The following is a 19,404-nucleotide window of genomic DNA, read 5'->3' as shown; positions in this document are numbered from 1 at the left end:
GTCACACTGTTTACAATCATTAGGCCGAAAACGAGGCTACAAATGTCTGCATTTTTGAGGAAACCCCAAAGGGAAGCTATTCCCTTTTATTTCAAAAGTCACACTAAGGCCTAACGAAGGCAATGTCTTTTTATTTTGTTGTGTAGAGCTATGGATTATAGTATTATAGATCTAGATCTACTCATTGACTTGTGCTAGCCTAGAGACGTAAATAATTGCCCTAAATCTGTCTACATTCTACATCTAATCTGTAAATCTAGATCAACACATTCACCATGGTTCAGTATTAAAATAAAATAGATCTGCTCAGACGGCTCAGTGACTCTACAGTAGTCTACAGTAGTGAGTAGACAGTAGTCTACAGTCTACTAACAAGTCATAACAAGTGACTAGTTTACTAGTCAGTCTAGTCACGACTCGGACTATACTTATTTAGTTATTAAGCTTAACAAAGAACGTCGAACGGTAACGGGTAAATCATCTCAGCATGATGAGCATGTCTTCTCAGTATTTGATATTTCAGTCTATGAAAGTATGAAGTAATCAAGTATAAATACTAGACTAGTAACTAGTAGTTAGTAGTAGAACTAGACTCTAGAAACTACTAGATTCTAGAACTAGATTGTAACTAGAGTAATTTATGCTATTCGGACACCTATAGGCCCAAATTTGAAAGTTTGACTTTGACAGCGCATTATTTTACAATGGTTTGACATAGAAAAGAAAATGAAGTATCAAAATCTTCTTTAGTTAAAGGAGAATAAGGATGACTACTTATATTTGTTCCCCAAACCTATATTTGTTATTATATTTAAGGTCAAAGAGGCCGTGTGTTTTCATTTAATTCGGACACATTTGACCCACATTATTTGATTCCGGACACCATAATTTATTTCGGACAGTCTCTATATTTAGGCATCAATAAACTCAGATTTTAATTCTATATCAACATTAACTAAATTTTAAGATCCCCAGGCATAGCCCCTCACATGAAATCATTACGATGTTTTCAAACTATGCATAAATACGAACACAAAAAATAAAAATATGAACACACTTATTCTACCAAAATTAGGTCACTGGAATAGTGATTTCTGCACCAACTTATAGACTTATTTTATGTTTGTTTATTTTATGTGTGTTGAATGTTTGGGGTTTGCATGATTAGATGTGTGTTGAATGTTTGTGTTTTTTTTTTTTGTTTATTAATTTAATAAATTTCTAATACAGATGATCTTTTGTAGTATAGTAGGCCCCTACAGGTTACGATAGCCATTCTTGCCTAACTGAATTCTCTATATTCTCTCTCTATAAATCTAGATCTATCTAGTAGGTCTAGATCTAAGCATTTAACTTCATTCAATGTACCAAGCTCACTCCAAACATTTGCCCATTTATTCTCTATTAAAAAAAACAACAACAAACGAACAAATATAATATAAGATCATTTTTATTGATGTCCAAAACTGGCTGTCCGAAATAAATTTTGGTAAGAAAATCGTAATTTTATTCGGACACCGTATTAATTTTTTTTTTGGTATGGAATTAGAAAACTTGGCTTATGAATCTAATAAATTAGCTCCAAAAACAGAATAAATATTGCCGGGCTCATTAGTATAGACTTAGCCAATCAAAAAATATAGTCTTAACTCTAGGAAGAGGTAAAGTCATCCGGGTAACATAGGAAAAAACAACAACCTGACTAACAAATTTGAAATTCGTTTTTCTTACATAAAAAGACAGCTAAATGGAAGGAAATTGGGTTAGAATCATTGGAAAATGGACAAGCACATTATACAGCGCGCTAGTTTTATAATACATATTAAAATAGTTATTTAATGACCACAAAAAACAGCGAATGTCCGAATTCATGTAATGTCCGAAATAAATAAACTACTATAGATCTAGCCTGTTCTCCTTTTGAATATATAATATTCTCAGTTATTCTGCCAGAGTCTGCTCCTAATTTAATAAGACATAGAATCTAAGTGAGTCAGTCAACTGCCTTGCTTAACATCTTCTTTCTTATTATCTTAACTCTAGATCTATGTACAATCATCAATGATTCAATGTCATCATTGTCTATTTTTTTTAAACTGGTAAAAATAAAGCATTTGGATCTAAATCATAAATGTAGTGATTCAACTCTATAAAACCATTATCAGGGACACAATATTTTATGACTAACAAAGATTTAAAATGTATGTATATAGAATATATAGTCTATATAGTAATATATTTTACAATGTACTGATGTTACTTGAAAAAAGTTCTGACATCTTTTGAGAAGGAATATTGCCAGTTGTTACCAATGCCCAAATTTTCTATTTGCATGAGATGGGGAGGTAGATATAATGCAATAGTATGTTATACATTTATTAAATTAAAAAAAACTGTTCAATGTCAATATGTAAGTTTTTTGTTGTTTTTTTTTAGATGAAATTACCTCCAGTACTTCAGCTTCAATAAAGTAAATGCCTAAAGTAATTGAAGATGTTGGCCAGAATTTTATTTTATCCATCTCTGGCCTACAATTATTGTATGACAAAGGTGTCCTCCCGAACTTGGTACAACAGAATAGATAGCACTGTTATCTTAGGGGCCCTGCCATTAAAATGTATTGCACAACAGGTAAGCAAACAAAAATGAAAAAAAAAAATACTTTAAAAAAAAAAAAACAAAGCTTATATTAAGTGTAATTGTATCAATTAGTTTGGATACGTAAATTAAATGTAAATAAATTAGTAATAGATTTAGAATAAAAAATGTAAAGTAACTATATTGCATATTAAAGTATCATATTTGGGAAAACTGCTATTAGGAATTTTTTTACCAATTGTTTTTGTTTATGGTAATTTCATGCTTTTAGCTTTCTCAATGCACTATTATCCAATCACTTGTCTGGACCAACCGGGAAAGGGGGGGGGGTGAGAAGAAGGTATCTGGGTGAATGTAAAAAAAGTTGTATGACTTGAATTCAAACTGGATGGTTGAAGCCTCCTCAACCGTAATGGGACTAATTCAGCGTATACTACCAAGTACAAATTCTTTCCCTTGTTTGAGATACCAAACAAAAAATTAACTTATTGGTCAATTTTTTAAATTGATTCTTGTGTTGTCAGGTAAAAGAATTCATTGTGCAAATTTTCAGCTTGATCAGAGATTGTCGTGGGAGAAATAATGTGTACAAACTTTTTACCATACAGACAGACAGAGTGAGTTGATATAAGCTTTGTAAAAAGCACATTTAAACACTAATTTTTTCAATGATCAATGTTGCGACTGTAGTTTTTATAGGCACCTGTCACAGACCAAATAGTTACCTCATTGTACTTTGGTGAATTTTTGAGTTAATATAAGCTTTGTACAAAAAAATAAAAAAATTGACACTATAAAAATATAAAACAACAACTGTTATTTGGATCACTTAAATATTACAACTTCAAATTTTGTTTCATAGTTTTCTTATTTTCTTTTTTTTATCCATAGCTAATGGAAGAGGAGAAAATTAAGGGAATAGTTTCACTAAATGAAGATTATGAACTGAAGTATTTGACCTTTACAACTGAGGTATTGTTTTTTCTTTCATTGTACTTCTTAACCAGCACTTACTTTAAAGTCTAAGAATCTATTAATACCCTAATAGCTCACATAATTTATTGAAGTCCAAAGTTAAATGTCAGCTACTTATAAAGTAAAATAGAGATTCTCTTTACTTATATTGAAATTAATGTCCTCAGTTTGCTTAAAATTAATAAAAAAAAAATTTAAAATGTTTTTTTTTAATATTGACATTTCTATATAAATCAAAATAAATTCCAGTTTTTCTTTGAAAAATACTGTCAAGATATTTAAAATCATTTGATTAAAACTGCACAACTCAAAGTTCTCTTCCCCTAACTTTTATAATAATATTTCATTGGGCATCATTCCTATTCTTTTCAATAGCTGCTTAAGTTGAAATTTTTAATCAGAGAGATTTCATTATTTTGATTATCAGTTAGAATGTTTAATGATATTAGTATTTCTGCAGTCCTTGTTGCTTTTGAATTAAAGCTCCATATGTGATCAAGTGTTTCTTAAGGCGGACAAAGTTATGCTTATAATGAGTTTGGCTAGTCCAAGTACATTTATCAGATTATGATTAAGCATTGGGATTGTCAGAAAATCGTAATTTATGATTCATAGCATAGCTTGATTTTGGACTTTTACTGAGCAGCTAATCCTTAAGTGTTTAGCTGGTCAACTATCTTTCTCCTAATTCTTGGATAGCATGCAAATTATGATCCATTTTTTTCTAGTTATCATTCACAATTAATTATTTGTCTAAAGAAAAATAAAACTAAGTTATTATCTTCAGTTAAAACTATTCACAGGAGCTCAAAACACTGGGCATAGAACATCTGAGGTTAAGTACAGTGGATTTTACTGGGACTCCTACTCAAGAGAAACTTGTTTTAGGTGTACAGTTCCTTAACAAACATCGAGAACTAGGTCAGAGCGTTTATGTTCACTGTAAGGCTGGCAGAACCCGAAGCACAACACTTGTGGTTTGCTACCTCATGCAGGTAAATATTATTATTTTTTATTCCAATACATGTGAATTAATTATGTTACAAAAATATTTATATATATATATATATATATATGTAGATTGTAAAACTGGAACTCTTCAACTTCATATATGATAAAACCTTTGTTATTTCAAACTTAGGCATCCTAAAAATAATATAATGTAATATTATGTAACAATGTGATACTTATTTGTTAATTGCTAGAATGCAATTCAGATTCTAGTGAAAACATTTTGGACACAGTATGTAATGTAAGCAAGCACAATAGTTTCTTCACCCTTGCAATCAAATCATAAAATAGAAACAATCTGATATAAACTTTTCACATGTAAATTATGAGTGAGTCAGGTGTGAATGTACATTTTGGTTTTTATTGTTATAATGTTTTGTTTGCTGTAATGCACAAATTGTAAGACAAATTTCCTTACAGACAATAAAGATTATTATTATTGTTATTATACAATGGCTGCCAAGTCATGTGGTCTGCACTTCAGACTGTCTTCATGTTAGACCTAAGTATAAATCCTACCTGCTCCCATCCCCTGTCCTCCTGTATGAGGTTTGGGCTAGGACTAATCTTCATTTCTAGTGGAATGTCTGAAACTTGTATAGCAACAATGATTCAATGTAATAAAAAGATGGCTAAATATAAAATACAGCTTAAACCATTCCCTCAAATTTGTATATATTTATATAAAAAATGTAAATAAACTATATGCATATTAATGTATCATATCTTATCTTATCTTATATAATACAGACGTTACTTCAAAAAAGAAGATGATTACGTCCTACGCGTCATGCATTTAGTCATACATATTAACCAATGACTTAAATTCAGTCAAGTCACTGGTTTTCCTGGCTAGCTCAGGCAACCCATTCCATGCTCTAATAGCACTAGGGAAGAAGGAGTGTTTGTACAAATCTGTCCTAGCATATGGGATGAGGAATGTGCCTTTATCTTTGTGTCTTTCAGAGTATTTTATTAAATTTTGTTTTTGTATTTGAAGATTATGGTTCAGTGTTTTATGTATGATTGCTACTTTACTTTTGAGCCTTTTGAAAACTTACCTCTGGTTTTAACTAAAGAAACCATATTAATTTACAGCTATCAATAATGATTATATACCGGTATGTACCATATTATGTTGGTCTACATTTTGAGTTTAACATTGTTTTTTAAATTAAAGGGACATCACTCACATTAAAGGATTTACTGATGGGCCTTAAGAAATAATGGAACAGATATGATCATTATACTGTCATTTTTGAATTGATGAGTAATTTAAATGAAATTTTGTGCCACTACCAATAGATGTATTTTAATACTACATTTCAGCTCCATAAATGGAAACCTCAAGAAGCTGTGGACTTCATCAAGTCCAAAAGACCTCATATATTGTTGCGAGACAAACAGCTCAAGTCTATAGAAGATTATAACAACAGTTTCATAGATTCCTGATAATTGCCTAATATTAATTATTTTAGAGGTTAAACTATTTAATCATGGTAGTCCTACCACAATGCCTGCAAGTAGATCTCCAATCCCATTTTTTATTCAAGATTTGCATATGGATTTTGAATCCCTATGAGAATTTTGTTCCATGACAGCTAAGAGCATGGTAGGAGTGTAGGGCTATGTAAGATGTGCTAAGTGTATATTTATAAGGGCAGGTAAACTAAGCTATACAACAGCAAGAAGATCAAATGCATATAATAACTGAGAAGAAATAAAGCCCTATCAAATTAAATGGTGGGGGGCTGTTGATGTGGTGGGGACTAAGAATATTAAAATCTAAAACTGTTATTGTCACTTACAAAGTTAAGTACTGTTAACTAAATAGTATAGCCCCTTACAATAAGGGTTGTGGATGTTTGTGTCTGTATCATTGTTATTCAGGGTCTTAGTGAACATTGAGTATAAATTGTTAGTATTTATCCATTTACAATTTACATGCCAATTATATTATTCACCAAAAATGTCTATATTACTATATTTTGAATACAATAAAAAACTGTTAATACAATGTGAAAATTTAAGATTTTTTTTAATGAGTAAACTTCATTAAAAATATATATTTATATTTTTAATTGATATTTGTGTCACTTTTTTTGTTTTGTTTATTTCTATTTTACTATTCTAAAAGGATTATTCATCCCCATTTGTATGAAAAATGTATCCTTCAAGGCCACTATATTTGAGGGTTAGTCATAAAGGGTTGACTTCTGATATCAAAAAAAAAAGTTTACTATAACATTTATTAATGAGATGAAGTATTTTCAATATGCTATATCTGGAGCAAATATATTAAACCATATATAAACTTATTAAGGTAATGATTCACTGGCATTCTTTATTGGAATATTCTCTAAAGACAACAGTCACACATTTCTTTCCATATTAGCCTACATTCCCTCATCATTCCTAATCCCTGTTGGGTAAACAACATTCCACATCTAGCTCCAGAAGGTGCTAAACAGAAGAAATCAAGAATCAGTCATAGCAGGAAAAGGGCCCTACAGAGAAATGGTAACCTTGTAACCATTGTGTGTTCTTAGATTGTGCAGTCTAAAAGAACTGGTGTGCTAACTATGCTCTTTGCATATATTTAAATGAGACCTAATATACAATGAATTCAAAGCAAAGGTTTACTTTGGAACATTTAATTTTTTATCATTATAAACTTACCAACAGACTGATTTTTCAAGTCATCATAGATGTATTTATGAGAATTTAGAAGCTTTGTTGTATTGCAAAGGGAAAGATTATTTTTACAAAGCTAATATCAACTCACTCTGTCTATCTGGTACTACACATTATTTCTCCCACACCTAATCTCGGATCAAGCTGATTTTTTTTTCACAGACATTTCTTTTACCTGGCAACACAAGAATTAATAAAAAAAAACCAATTAGTTAATTAACTCTTGGTAATTAATTAATTATTTTATTTGATGTCTCAAACAAGGGAAAGAAATTGTAATTGACTGAAATGGTGTTACAAGCTGAATTAATCCACTTTATGGGTTGTCGTCTGAGTCTTAGAAAGCAAACCTGAAAAATAGAACTTGATTATAGAAACGAAACTATCTTCCATTTTCATAAGCTCTCTGCATATAGCAGAGTGGTTACCATGTTGGCTTGAGCAGCCTGAGAAGTCTTGAGCCATGAGTTCAAATTCAGGTCATTTTCCTCCCCCCTCCCCCCCCCCCCTTTTTTTTTTTTAAATACTATTTTATTGTTACCCTAGATCTATTACAAATTTAATTACATGACTGATCCAACTGATTGACACAAGTGCGCTTAATATAAGCTTTGTTTTTTTTTTATGTATATTTTTTTTATTTTATGTTATTATACTTATTCTCATTTATTTAATGCACATTCATGCATATAGAAATAATTTTTAAAAAATGCAAAATTTTGAAGGAATACGTTTGTTTTTTTTTATTCTTAACACTGAAGTTACAAACTGAAAAAAAAAGATTTAAAAAAGTAATAAGTTGAAACCTGCCAAACCTCATCAAGCAAAGCATACTGAGGACCAAAGCCCATATGAGGTCATTACTGCTGTTTAGGGACTTTAAAAAGAAAAAAAAATGTTAATTTCAATAAAAATTTTTTTTTAGTATTGCTAAATTATAAAATAATTTTAATTGATAGATCTTGTACTTTAGTTTGTGTCATTTTGTTGCTAATATATTATAGATCTCATTCCTATTCCCTATAGAGTCAAGATTTTCATTTTACTCTCGATCAGGTTAAGAATTCCACATGTACACCTTTATATATATTTATTAATACTGTAAGATTTATTTCTCTTTTTTATTTGATTTATTTACATATTGTATCAAATAAATTAAATTGTGAGATTATTATATATAATAGTTTTTAAAGCTGTAATTGTCTATTTCTGTCCTCTCTTTAAAGACTTTGTTTTCCTTTTTGTCCTCCTTTGGGCATGCAGGTGTCTACAGTAACCCATGAATGAACATCTCTGCAGGGTCTGATGTAATTATCATTATTATGTAAAATTATGTAACTTGGAATTATTTCTCCATTATTAAAACAATAATATGAATAGAAAATTATTAAATTTCACTTTAAATATTTGAGCTTGATTATTATAAATTTATAGCACTAATAATTGAAAATATCATTTAAATGTTTCACATTTAAATTTATAAATTTAGTTTTTAATTTATTAGAGTAGGCCTACTTCATAAAAAGATCATATACAGATGACTTCAACAGTGACGGTTAGCAGTAAAAATCTTTTAGAAAACACTAGACCCTATAATTTATCTTATAAAGAAACTTATTTTAGATTATAATAAAAAATGAATTGCATATTTACTTTTGGTTTTCCAAAAAGCAAGATATAGCCTTTATTGATTTAGATCTGTATACTCGCTGATGAAAATTTAAAAAAAAAAAAAAAAATACAAATGCTAACTGACAGATTTTTCGCAACAAAAAAAAAATATCTATATAAAAATCTGGCATTTCAGGGCGGGGGAATAATTAAAAAGTATAACCAATTTTACTAGAGATTAAAAAAAAAACGTCATCGCTAGGTCTAAAGCTAGAGATCTAGGATTATATAGACTAGATCTAGATCTAGATAGTCTAGAATGTATCTAGACTAGTAGAGTCAACATTTCCATCTATTTTACATGCAGATCTAGAACAAAAAAAAGTATTCATAGACTATACTAATAGATCTGCCTAGTCCATTTGATAAACTTCCAAGATGAAAAATCTCTTAGAAAATTGCGAAAGACATTTTCATACAGATAATTTGTATGAGGTTCTTGGAGTGAAAATAGATGCATCAAAACAAGAAAGTATGTTTGTGCAACTTTGAGCTTAGATCTAATTATTTACCTACAACTGGTAGTTAGATCTAGATAAGCTTAGAAAAGAAATCTAATCCACTTAACGCCAAGGAGATGAGGGGGGTATTTCTATATCAAAACAAAACTTCAAATGAAACAAGACTATAGATCTAGATCTATATAGATGGTAGCAACAAAAAGTTTTAAAATATAAACGCTGCCTAAATCAGTAAATGTTTTTTTTTCAAGTTTCAATGGTCAAAAATATCTCAAACAAAAAACAAAACAGAACCAATTAGTAATTCAACTAATTGTCAGAATTCAGTACATTATATAATGTTCCTTTTATGTAATGTAACAGTAATGATGCATATCATTGTAATTATCATTTTTGCCCATGATTGAAAGGAAAGATAAAATCGCGAATTTCATCTGTAAAGAATGCAAGGTACCTTGCTGATTTCATATTTTAAACAAAATTAGCATGGTGTTGGCACAAATACTTAGATGAGACCAAAGTCACCAAATCATCTGATTACAAAGCAATGAAATGAAGTCCTCTTTTACTGTACACAACGATGAGGTGGAATGAATAGATGCAAGTGAAATAATAATTAATAAGAAGATCGATGTGCTGAAAGAAGTTGATACTTTGCTCATCATTTCTAATGATACCATGATGAAAAATGTGATATGGAAAATGATATGTTAAATTAGAATTTTCTACGTTACTCTAGGGGTGGAAGGGGGTAAAAATAAAAGTGAGTTTTGGCTTTACATAATATCCTAACTTTCCCTAGTGTATATAGAGGTCTAATCGACCGACAAATAAAAGGGAGTGCTGCAAGGGTCTCTATCAATAGGCCAGATTCTACTAGACCTTATTAGACAACTGAGTCTGCTAGCTTTGGCATTTTTAATCTCCTGCCTTGTCATGCTAGCAGGTTTACCAGATGAAACATTCAATAGGCTGCAGTGAATTTAAAACAAAGCTGCACAAAATTCTTACAAAAAACAAGATGAGATTCTGCTATATAGCTCTCCTGTGTACACTCCATTGGCTTCCTGTGAATGCAAGAATGAACTACAAGGTGGCAACACTTTGTCATCAGTGCATCGACAACAAAAATGCCCATGTACCTGAGTGAACTGATCACTTCATGTGCCCCTCAGAGAGTTCTGCTCTCCATCTAGTGGTGCCATGTTTCTTCCTCAAAAAAGGATTCAATAATATGTTTGTTAATAAGTTTTTTAATAACTAGATCTAAGTCTAGTTTTAGATTCAATAAGTTTGTTAATAATTTTTTTCTCACATTCCTTCAGAATGAAGATTATTAGATTTTATCTTACTCCAAGCCTCATAATATCTTTGAAACTTTAAAAATATTAAAATTCTGTAGCTTCTATATTTGTAATATAATAATGCCTTCTATGTTCCAGTAAAGAAAGGCTACCACAAGAAGTCCCTCATATTTCATCCAGACAGGGACACGCAAGACAAGGCTGAAGCAACAATAAAATTTCAGATTTTAGGTCAAGTGTATAACATTCTCTCTGATGATGCAAGGCGAGCGGAATATGATGAAACAGGTATTTCTTTTCAAGCGTTAACAATTTTTAGAAAAGCATTAAATGAAATGGTCAATAGAGGGAACATGGCAATACAATCAAGCATTCTATTAGCAGAAGTGCCAGCCTGTCATTTCTGTGGTGATATCAGCCTTGTAGCATCATTTATTTATAAGGGTCTAGCACAGGTCAGTGTGGTGTTAATGCATTAATGAAGCAAGGCTAAACATTGACATCATTGTTAATCTGGGTGTTATAACAATTTAAGGTTTTAGCAAGGCAGTTTGAAACTAAAGCATTGTGAGGATGCTATACAGGGCTTCAAATTCAGAATTTCTTTTGCACTGGACTCAACAACCAGACGTTGAATGAATTGCTTACTCTGTAATTCAATTAAATATATGTGCAAACATAGATCCACACGGAGAGAGAGCATAAAGGAAGGGTCACGGATTGCAGATTTCATACACAACAGAAGCAGAAAGAAGGGTGAAAATGCAACGGCGCCTGGTGATTACATATGCCCAACCTGCGATCGCAGCTGTGTATCAAGGATTGACCTCTTTAGTCACACAAGAAGTTGCAATGGGAAAAGATCGTCTCTCGAGACGTAAAATGCCACAGATATATGTGCAAACAACATTTGGTTTTCATCTTTATTAGCAAGTGAAATGAATAATAACAATAATGCATATATTATAGGATACTTTTTTTTTATTTCAGATATAATAATAATAATAAAGCTTGTGTATTATAATTTTGTGTTTGTTTGTGTCAATTATTTGATTCCCATCAGCATCAATGTCGAAATTTAAGATCACATTTTAAAATTAGTGATCTGAGAATACTCTAACCATTCCTGACAGGTAAATGACCAACATAATGCTAAAAAAAACTTTGTTTTATCATTTAGGTGCAGTTGATGAAGCCAGCGTTGAGCAAGACAGGAATTGGGAACAATACTGGAGACTGCTGTTTCCAAAGATAACACTCAAAGACATTGAAGAATTTGCTGTAAAATACAGAGGTTAATTCTTTATTTGTTGTTTCTGTTCTTTGTCCTTCTAAAGTTGAGATTTCACGTTTTACCATTCATTCAGCCTCTTAAAGCTAATATTGTAACGAGAACATATTTCTTTTAACAATGATAATTATGAATATCTTTTCTTCTCGTTCCAATATGCTAGTACAAATTTGTACAAATGCTACTTCTTCCCTAGTGCTATTAGAGCATGGAATGGGTTGCCTGAGCCAGCCAGGAAAACCAATGACTTGGCAGAATTTAAGTCATTTTTTAACATGCGTGACTAGATGCATGACACGTAGGACGTAATTATCTCCTTTTTTGAAGTAACTTCTTTATAATATAAGATAAGATACAAAGATATTATATAGCACACTGCTATTGTATAAAGTAATTGTATATTTATTGTATAAAGTATCATTAAGTTATTCACTCATGCAGACTATAGAATTATTATTAAAATGTTGCCCTATCTTACAGCCTGCTCACTTTTTATTGCAAACTTCACCTTCACCATTGAAGAATTTGTTCACATTAAATCTTCAGGTTCAGATGAAGAGACAGAAGACTTAAAGGCCATCTACTTGTCCAGCCAAGGAGATATGGACACTATTATGAGTAACATGATGTATAGTACCTTTGAGGATGAGGACAGATACTCCACTCTACTCAAGAAGCTAATCAAGGGAGGTCAACTGCCAGACTATAAAGCATTCTCTAAAGAAAGCAAAAAGAAAAAGGAGAAGAGAAGTAAAAAGGTGAACATCAAGGAGTTTTTGTGAATATTAGAGTAGCCTCTCTTTGGTTAGTTGTTTCAAAAAGTAGCCCTAGTAGAGATTGCCCACAGATGTTAGATTACTGTAGTTGGTAAAAAGAACTATTGAGATTTAGATTTATTTTTGTTTCTTTTTCTTTTGTGGGTTTTTTTTTTTGTTTTCAGAACAACACTTTTACTATCAATATGATTAAAAAAAAATCTTCAAAATCTATTAATTGTAAAATATTTCTGGACCTAAAAAGTAGGCCTGCATTGTTAACAAATTATAAACAATTTTCACATACATTTTTTCCCATAATGCCCAAACATTAGTTTTACCAGTTTCCATACCACCATTCAAGCTCCATAGAAAAGTTGTTGTTTATTTATTTATTTTACATTTCATTACATTAGCACTAATAGCTTATATTAAAAATAACTAAAAATAAAAAAACTTATTAATTGTTAAAGGGTTGAAAATGCTGCCTAAAAAATGACTGGCTTTTCTCTATGTTAATGCCTATTATTTCCAAAAACACCTACAATATTGGTGTAATTTCTTGACTGATTTTTTTTTTAGCCTTTGGAAATGTCCACTATGCTGTAGCTGTTGGCATCACTTGTTATGCATGTAACAACAACAGTATATTTGAATTAAAAATAAGACCTATTAAAACTCATACTCATGGGATAATGTTATGGATATGAAATGTATACCTTTGAAGTGTTATTTGTGATAAACTTACTTAAGTTAATAATTTATTTATTTTAGCAGATTTAATGCTTTGTCTACAAAATAGGTGCAGTGGCTGAGTGGTAAAGTGCTTGAGTTCCGAATTGGGGTTTGAATCCTGGTGAAGACTGGGATTTTTAATTTCGGGATCTTCTGGCGCCTCTGAGTCCACCCAGCTCTAATGGGTACTTGACATTAGTTGGGGAAAAGTAAAGTCAAATGGTCGTTGTGCTGGCCACATGACACCCTCATTAACCGTAGGCCACAGAATCAGATGACCTTTACATCATCTGCCCTATAGACCACAAGGTCTGAAAGGGGAACTTTACTACAAAATATATAATTGATTCTTAACTAAAGTTTGCTGCAGTAATTATGGAGTTGACAGAAAAACTAGAAAGTTTGATCATGTGATTAGTTCAAAGCAATATGGCAGTATCCAATAAATTCTATGCATCTATTTGATGCAGATACATTCATGCATTCTGTAAGGGATGTATCTAAACTTAAAAGCCAGTCACACTCCAAAAAATGCTTGTCAACAACCTTAGTAGTCCAGCCAGTCAACAATTCAACACTAGTCCATCCTTCATCTCATCTTCTCTACCTATGGTTTTATCTGGGCATAGTCCACCAACCAGCTTCCTCCAAGTTTTGGGCGAGTCTCTTAAACTGTTCCCACGTCTTGCCCATCTTGCATCTCTTTCCAAATTGAGGCGCCATGTATTCCAGGGCTGTCCCCTCTTCCTCTTTCCTCTTAGGTTCCAGGTGAGGGCTTGTGAAGGGTTTGACCTATCTCCAGCATTTCTGAAGGATATCTACTTCAATGTGCTGCTGCTTTGTTTTCCGCCACAGTTCCTCATTCAAGATCTTATCTGGCTAGAGGTTCATAAGACAGGTATTGATGAATACCTGGATTTTTGTCATGTTGGTGATTGTGATTCTTCAGGTCTCTTCTCCATAAAGTAGTATTAGTCCATCCTTACATGTCATTAAGTTCAGCCAGTAAAATGCATCATTCAGTCTGTCCTGCAGCAAATTATTATGGTACTGCAGAAATTGTAAAATAGCTAGGATACTATAGAGTTGATCCTTTGCATAGGAAAATCTCCTTGTGTATTAGTCTGTGTTAAACATATTGAAACATAATATTAAAAAGTTACATTTTACATTCTTTTATTTTTCAGGCGCAGCATGAGGCAGAAGAAGCTGAAAAAGAAGCTAAGAAGTTGAAGCTTGATGGATCTGAAGACTCTCTTATTGCAGCTATAAGAAGTAAGTCGAGGCTGCAGCAGTCGGAGAGCTTTTTATCCCAGCTGGAAGCTAAATATAGCAAGGCTACCTCTGATAAGCCTGGGAGCAAATCAACAGCAAAGTCTGGAAACAAGTCAATGAAAGGTGCTAAAAGAAAGAAGAAAATTTGATCAGGTGATTATATTTTGATACATCATATAACAAACTTGATTGTATTTTGACAAGGCATAGGTCAAAATGGAGCCTGTTGGCAGAAGATCAAAATGCTTTTCTGATAAAAAGAGAGTCTTGAGATTCAGTCCTGGGGGAGCCAAGGCCTTAAGGGTGTCATTAGTCCTACCTGCTGCAATCGTTGCCGTGTGAGTAAAGTGGTTGTTCATTGTCCTGTGTTAACAGCGCTATTAAGTGCCTGGGGCGAAAAACTTTTTGCTTGATTGATGTATAGAAGGAAAACTAAAAAGACCAAACCTTTGGTGCATTGTGGTTAAACTCATTATGGGAAAGGGTTCAAGAGTCAACCCTCAGGACCCAGTAACTTGCAGTACTCTGTGCTACATTCTGGCAGAACCTGCATGGCTGCTGATCCCAATGCTTTGGAACCAACAACTTTATGTAGAAGGTAAACTGCTGTGTGGGGCAACAACTTTCCAACCATAGCTAATGCCCAGGCTTTCATCTCATTACTACGAGATGAACCATAGTTGTCTTACAAATGAAGGGGACCAATTGATCACATATAAATATAAATCTGATAGTAGCCCATACATTGATATGATAACCTGCAAATCTGTGTTCTAACTGAATAGCCAATTAATTAATTCTTTATGATTAATGAGCTTGTGTTTATTTCAAATGGTGTATCTCTAAATCTCTTTATGGGAAATTTAAATATGTCTTTGGAAGGTTAGGGCTGAGATAAGTTGGCAGAGCTAACATTTAACTTCTATAAATCTGAGTTCCTATTATTGTGATATTGTGATTAATAACTTGTGATAAACCTCACTTCACTTTTTTTTCTTTTTTTTTTAATATTTCTTTACATTTTTCTTTTTTTAGGAATGTAAAGAAAGGATGATTAATATTTGTTTTGTTTTTTCTTGCCATTGCCTTTGGGTCCTAAGCATTGTAAAATATTTAATAGATTTAAAAATTATAATTTCTTAAAACTTCTATCAGTTTGTTATGGATAACAGTTTGTTATGGATATCAGTTTGTTAAGGATAACAGTTTGTTATGGATAACATGCTGAGCACCTTTTTTTTTTGTTTGTTTACCTGTGATCCCCAAAACCTTGTCAACAGTACACTGTGCAATCGTAATGCAATCCTATTCCCCTTCAATATTGTCCCCCAAAAAAGTTTGCTTCTGATTCAAGGTGTATGTGGTATTTCAAGTTGTCACATTTTTTTTTCTTTTTCAGATCTTTCCTAACATTACTAAGTGACCCAAGCCTCGATGTGTTTGTACAACTTGTAAATAACTGAAGACTATACAGGCTGGATGCCATTTATTTATTTCTTATACTCTTTTTTGTATCCACATCATCTTTGACCATGTCAAATGTTTGAAATAAACATTGTCAACATCAGAGATTTCATTGTTTGTTTAGTAGTAGTTTGTATCTGCCCCTAATTAAATCTGTACATCAGTTGATTTTGTTTCTTAGGTAATTTGTATCTGCCCCTAATAAAATCTCTAAATCAGTTGATTTTGTTTCTTAGGTATTGAAACCGTAAATCATATCCTCTTTGAATGCCCCTCCCTAATCCACCTTAGGCAGACCCTACTTCCACTACAGCCCAACATAACCAACACCCTGTACGGCAGTGCTGAAGAAAACAGCACACTTTTTTTCCTTGGCACAGTCTGCAAAAGAGCTCAGCAGCAATAAAGCTGGCTAGAAGAAGTAGTTTCTTAGGTAATTTGTATCTGCCCCTAATAAAATCTCTAAATCAGTTTATTTTGTTTCGTAGGTAATTTGTATCTGCCCCTAATAAAATCTCTAAATCAGTTGATTTTGTTTCTTAGGTAATTTGTATCTGCCCCTAATAAAATCTCTAAATCAGTTGATTTTGTTTCTTAGGTAATTTGTATCTGCCCCTAATAAAATCTCTAAATCAGTTGATTTTGTTTCTTAGGTAATTTGTATCTGCCCCTAATAAAATCTCTAAATCAGTTGATTTTGTTTCTTAGGTAATTTGTATCTGCCCCTAATAAAATCTCTAAATCAGTTGATTTTGTTTCTTAGGTAATTTGTATCTGCCCCTAATAAAATCTCTAAATCAGTTGATTTTGTTTCTTAGGTAATTTGTATCTGCCCCTAATAAAATCTACATCAGTTTTGAAATCTCAATGTGTTCCAACAGTACAGCAACACCCACACCTCATTATTCACATGGATTAAATTCATTCATGTGGTATGTCGTCAGTCGGCCAAAAGATAAAATAATATCGGCAAAATGTTTTTACATCTTTTTGTATTGTCGTAGATAGGGGTGGTCTTGTTGGTAGGTTCTTAGTTTCTGATATTCTTTCTGAAAATATTGAAACATGCCTTTTTTACCTCCCTGAGTGGACCACTTTGGGGGCTGATTATAAGGTTGCGTCTCCACACAAACTATCTTTGTAACCTTGTGCTGCTTTAATTTTTTTTTTTAAAGTAGGCCTCTATCTGTTCATACTGCATCAAATTGTTTTCTAATAATTATAGGCTAGAATGAACATTGTTGATAATATGGGTTTTCATATTACATTAAAACAGTAATGTAATAAAATATTGTCAACATAAGACACTTCATTGTATTTGCCCCTAATTAAATCTCTACATCGGTTGACTTTCAAATCTCAGTTCTTCCTAACAGTACAGCTAGACCCTCCCCACTATTCATAAGGATTACATTCATTCCCCTCCCAAGAATATGGAAAATCTCTTGAGTTCTAGTTTACAGTTTCTAAAAGACAATGTAATGATATGTATGGTAAAATATGTGAGTGAAATACATTCAAAAGAATTAACTCTGATCCATTGCATTATTTGTAAACAAAAATAAAGAATGCTGAAGGCAGCAACCATGAGCTTGTTCTACCTTGATAAACTCTGAGGAGCAAGGAGTTATAATACATATACACGTTTTTTTTTTAACAAAACAAAGAACAGTATGTTAAAAAGAAAACGTTTTTTTTTTTTTAACATACAATGGGAGGTAACGACACACTTTCTTTGACTTCAAATAATACTCAGTTGTTTCCCTTTCCACCGTGCTCGTAAGTCTCTGAATTAAATTTGGGTTTGAAAATGAAGACACTCGACAAAAGCCCCAAAATATTAGCCTTTGAACTTTTATTACGACTCAAACCTCGACCCAAGGGTTATTTGAAAAACAGTTAGCTGAGAGAACCGAGTTCATTCTATATGATAAGGCTTGTCTTCGAGTCCGAAGATAAGTGAGGAATGCAGTATTTCTCGTGGATGCGCAGCCCCTTCTATATGATAGGCAGCATAACTAATGGACTGACTCAAATCGGAAGTTACCACACTACTTGAACATTTTCTTATTAGCTATTTTTAGTGGGGGTTTTTGGCAATTTAAACTCCTTTTTTTTTACTCATGCCGTGTCGTCATTGCATTTGGTCTGTATCATTAGTAGGCTACTTGGAAAAGTAGGCTGCTTTAATAAAGAAAACCAGAAGCCAACTAAATAATCCATGCTGAAACTACTTTTGTATACCAATTTACATTTTAACAGTAAAATATTAATGTTCGCAATTGTCCTAATGACTCTTGGAACTATAAGGAAGCTTGGCTGCATCTGGCAGTCTGAACTAACTTCTGTCTGGGAAAGATCCAAGCAGATGTACATTTTAAAATCACGATTACTGATGTCTGGTATCCCAAGGTCCGAACACACCGGAGAAACTCCCCCATATTCCTTTTCTGTACCACATTAGCAGTGCAGGTGTCCACCATAAAAACGGTCCCGTGTGGATCGTGCATATTTGTTGGGCTTTCTTTCACCCCTCCCCCCCCACCCAATGCGATCCTTAGTATTCCTTAGGTACCCCAACGGAAGTTCTGTTTCGCTTTGCTATTGGCGTAATCGCTCTCCTGTAACGATCGTTTCCACCCGAGCTCCACGTTGAGGCTGGGAATTTGTCATGTACACAAAAGGAGAAAACCAAAAACACTTGTCATAATACTTTTCGCTGGGTTCTATCCCATTAAAACTTAAATACAAATAATCTTTACTAGATTTGTAATTTGTAATCAAATCAGTCGATATTGGCTGTGGATGCTGCTGTGCTGCCGAACTAGATGTTACGTAGATCTATAAGATTTTTTGTCCAGTGTTTACAATGCCTTCATTTCTAAAGGCGCTGATACTGACATATAATGAGCTCGATTATTCAATGCCACGTCGTAGACTCAAGAAGCACCCCCCCCCTTCCCCAACCATAGCTACGCCACTGAAGGCAGGATTAATTTTTAGGCTCGTGTCCGACAGATAAAAATCTATCTGAATTATTCAGCAAGAGGCTTCGCGAGTCAAAGTTCCTGTATTTGACGTCAATTATTAGGTATATAATAGAACTATGATCTGTCCATATTTTATTGTTGCTGTGGGATGCGTAGTAGCCATTCTTGGATGGGGAAATT

The 19,404-nt window shown here is 32.6% G+C and overlaps 2 protein-coding genes across 11 annotated transcripts; both read left to right on the top strand.

The window, feature by feature from the left end:
* Positions 1–27: 27 nt before the first annotated feature.
* On the top strand, positions 28–6,665 carry LOC106055155 (phosphatidylglycerophosphatase and protein-tyrosine phosphatase 1-like). 10 transcript variants are annotated; one of them, XM_056009606.1, is made up of 6 exons: positions 28–119; positions 2,437–2,631; positions 3,123–3,215; positions 3,490–3,570; positions 4,377–4,568; positions 5,914–6,665. In XM_056009606.1, the coding sequence occupies exons 2-6, from the start codon at positions 2,494–2,496 to the stop codon at positions 6,034–6,036; spliced, it is 627 nt and encodes a 208-aa protein (XP_055865581.1). In that variant the 5' UTR covers positions 28–119; positions 2,437–2,493; the 3' UTR covers positions 6,037–6,665. The 10 variants fall into 10 exon arrangements, with proteins under 10 accessions (XP_055865581.1, XP_055865576.1, XP_055865578.1 ...); XM_056009601.1 differs by having other exon boundaries at positions 62–207; XM_056009603.1 differs by having other exon boundaries at positions 95–278.
* A 2,449-nt stretch (positions 6,666–9,114) lies between these two features.
* On the top strand, positions 9,115–16,337 carry LOC106055157 (dnaJ homolog subfamily C member 9-like). Its single transcript, XM_056011509.1, has 6 exons — positions 9,115–9,421; positions 10,853–11,002; positions 11,895–12,008; positions 12,552–12,763; positions 14,683–14,923; positions 16,170–16,337. Exons 1-5 carry the CDS (start codon positions 9,328–9,330, stop codon positions 14,917–14,919), a joined length of 807 nt encoding a protein of 268 aa, XP_055867484.1. The 5' UTR covers positions 9,115–9,327; the 3' UTR covers positions 14,920–14,923; positions 16,170–16,337.
* Positions 16,338–19,404: the final 3,067 nt, after the last annotated feature.

The sequence above is a fragment of the Biomphalaria glabrata genome, chromosome 14 (assembly GCF_947242115.1).
Source record: "Biomphalaria glabrata chromosome 14, xgBioGlab47.1, whole genome shotgun sequence".
NCBI classification, from domain to species: Eukaryota; Metazoa; Mollusca; class Gastropoda; family Planorbidae; genus Biomphalaria; species Biomphalaria glabrata.
Note: the sequence above shows the minus strand (reverse complement) of the source record. Positions and strands in the feature narration are given on the sequence as shown.

Excerpts from the sequence above, each read along its gene's own strand:
- LOC106055155 (XM_056009606.1), top strand. The coding sequence starts at position 2,494 with ATGTTGGCCAGAATTTTATTTTATCCATCTCTGGCCTACAATTATTGT. Across the intron at positions 2,632-3,122 it reads TAAAATGTATTGCACAACAG|GTAAAAGAATTCATTGTGCA; the intron begins GTAAGCAAACAA and ends TTGTGTTGTCAG. Across the intron at positions 3,571-4,376 it reads ATTTGACCTTTACAACTGAG|GAGCTCAAAACACTGGGCAT; the intron begins GTATTGTTTTTT and ends AACTATTCACAG.
- LOC106055157 (XM_056011509.1), top strand. The coding sequence starts at position 9,328 with ATGAAAAATCTCTTAGAAAATTGCGAAAGACATTTTCATACAGATAAT. Across the intron at positions 11,003-11,894 it reads AGCGGAATATGATGAAACAG|GTGCAGTTGATGAAGCCAGC; the intron begins GTATTTCTTTTC and ends TTTATCATTTAG. Across the intron at positions 12,009-12,551 it reads ATTTGCTGTAAAATACAGAG|GTTCAGATGAAGAGACAGAA; the intron begins GTTAATTCTTTA and ends TTAAATCTTCAG.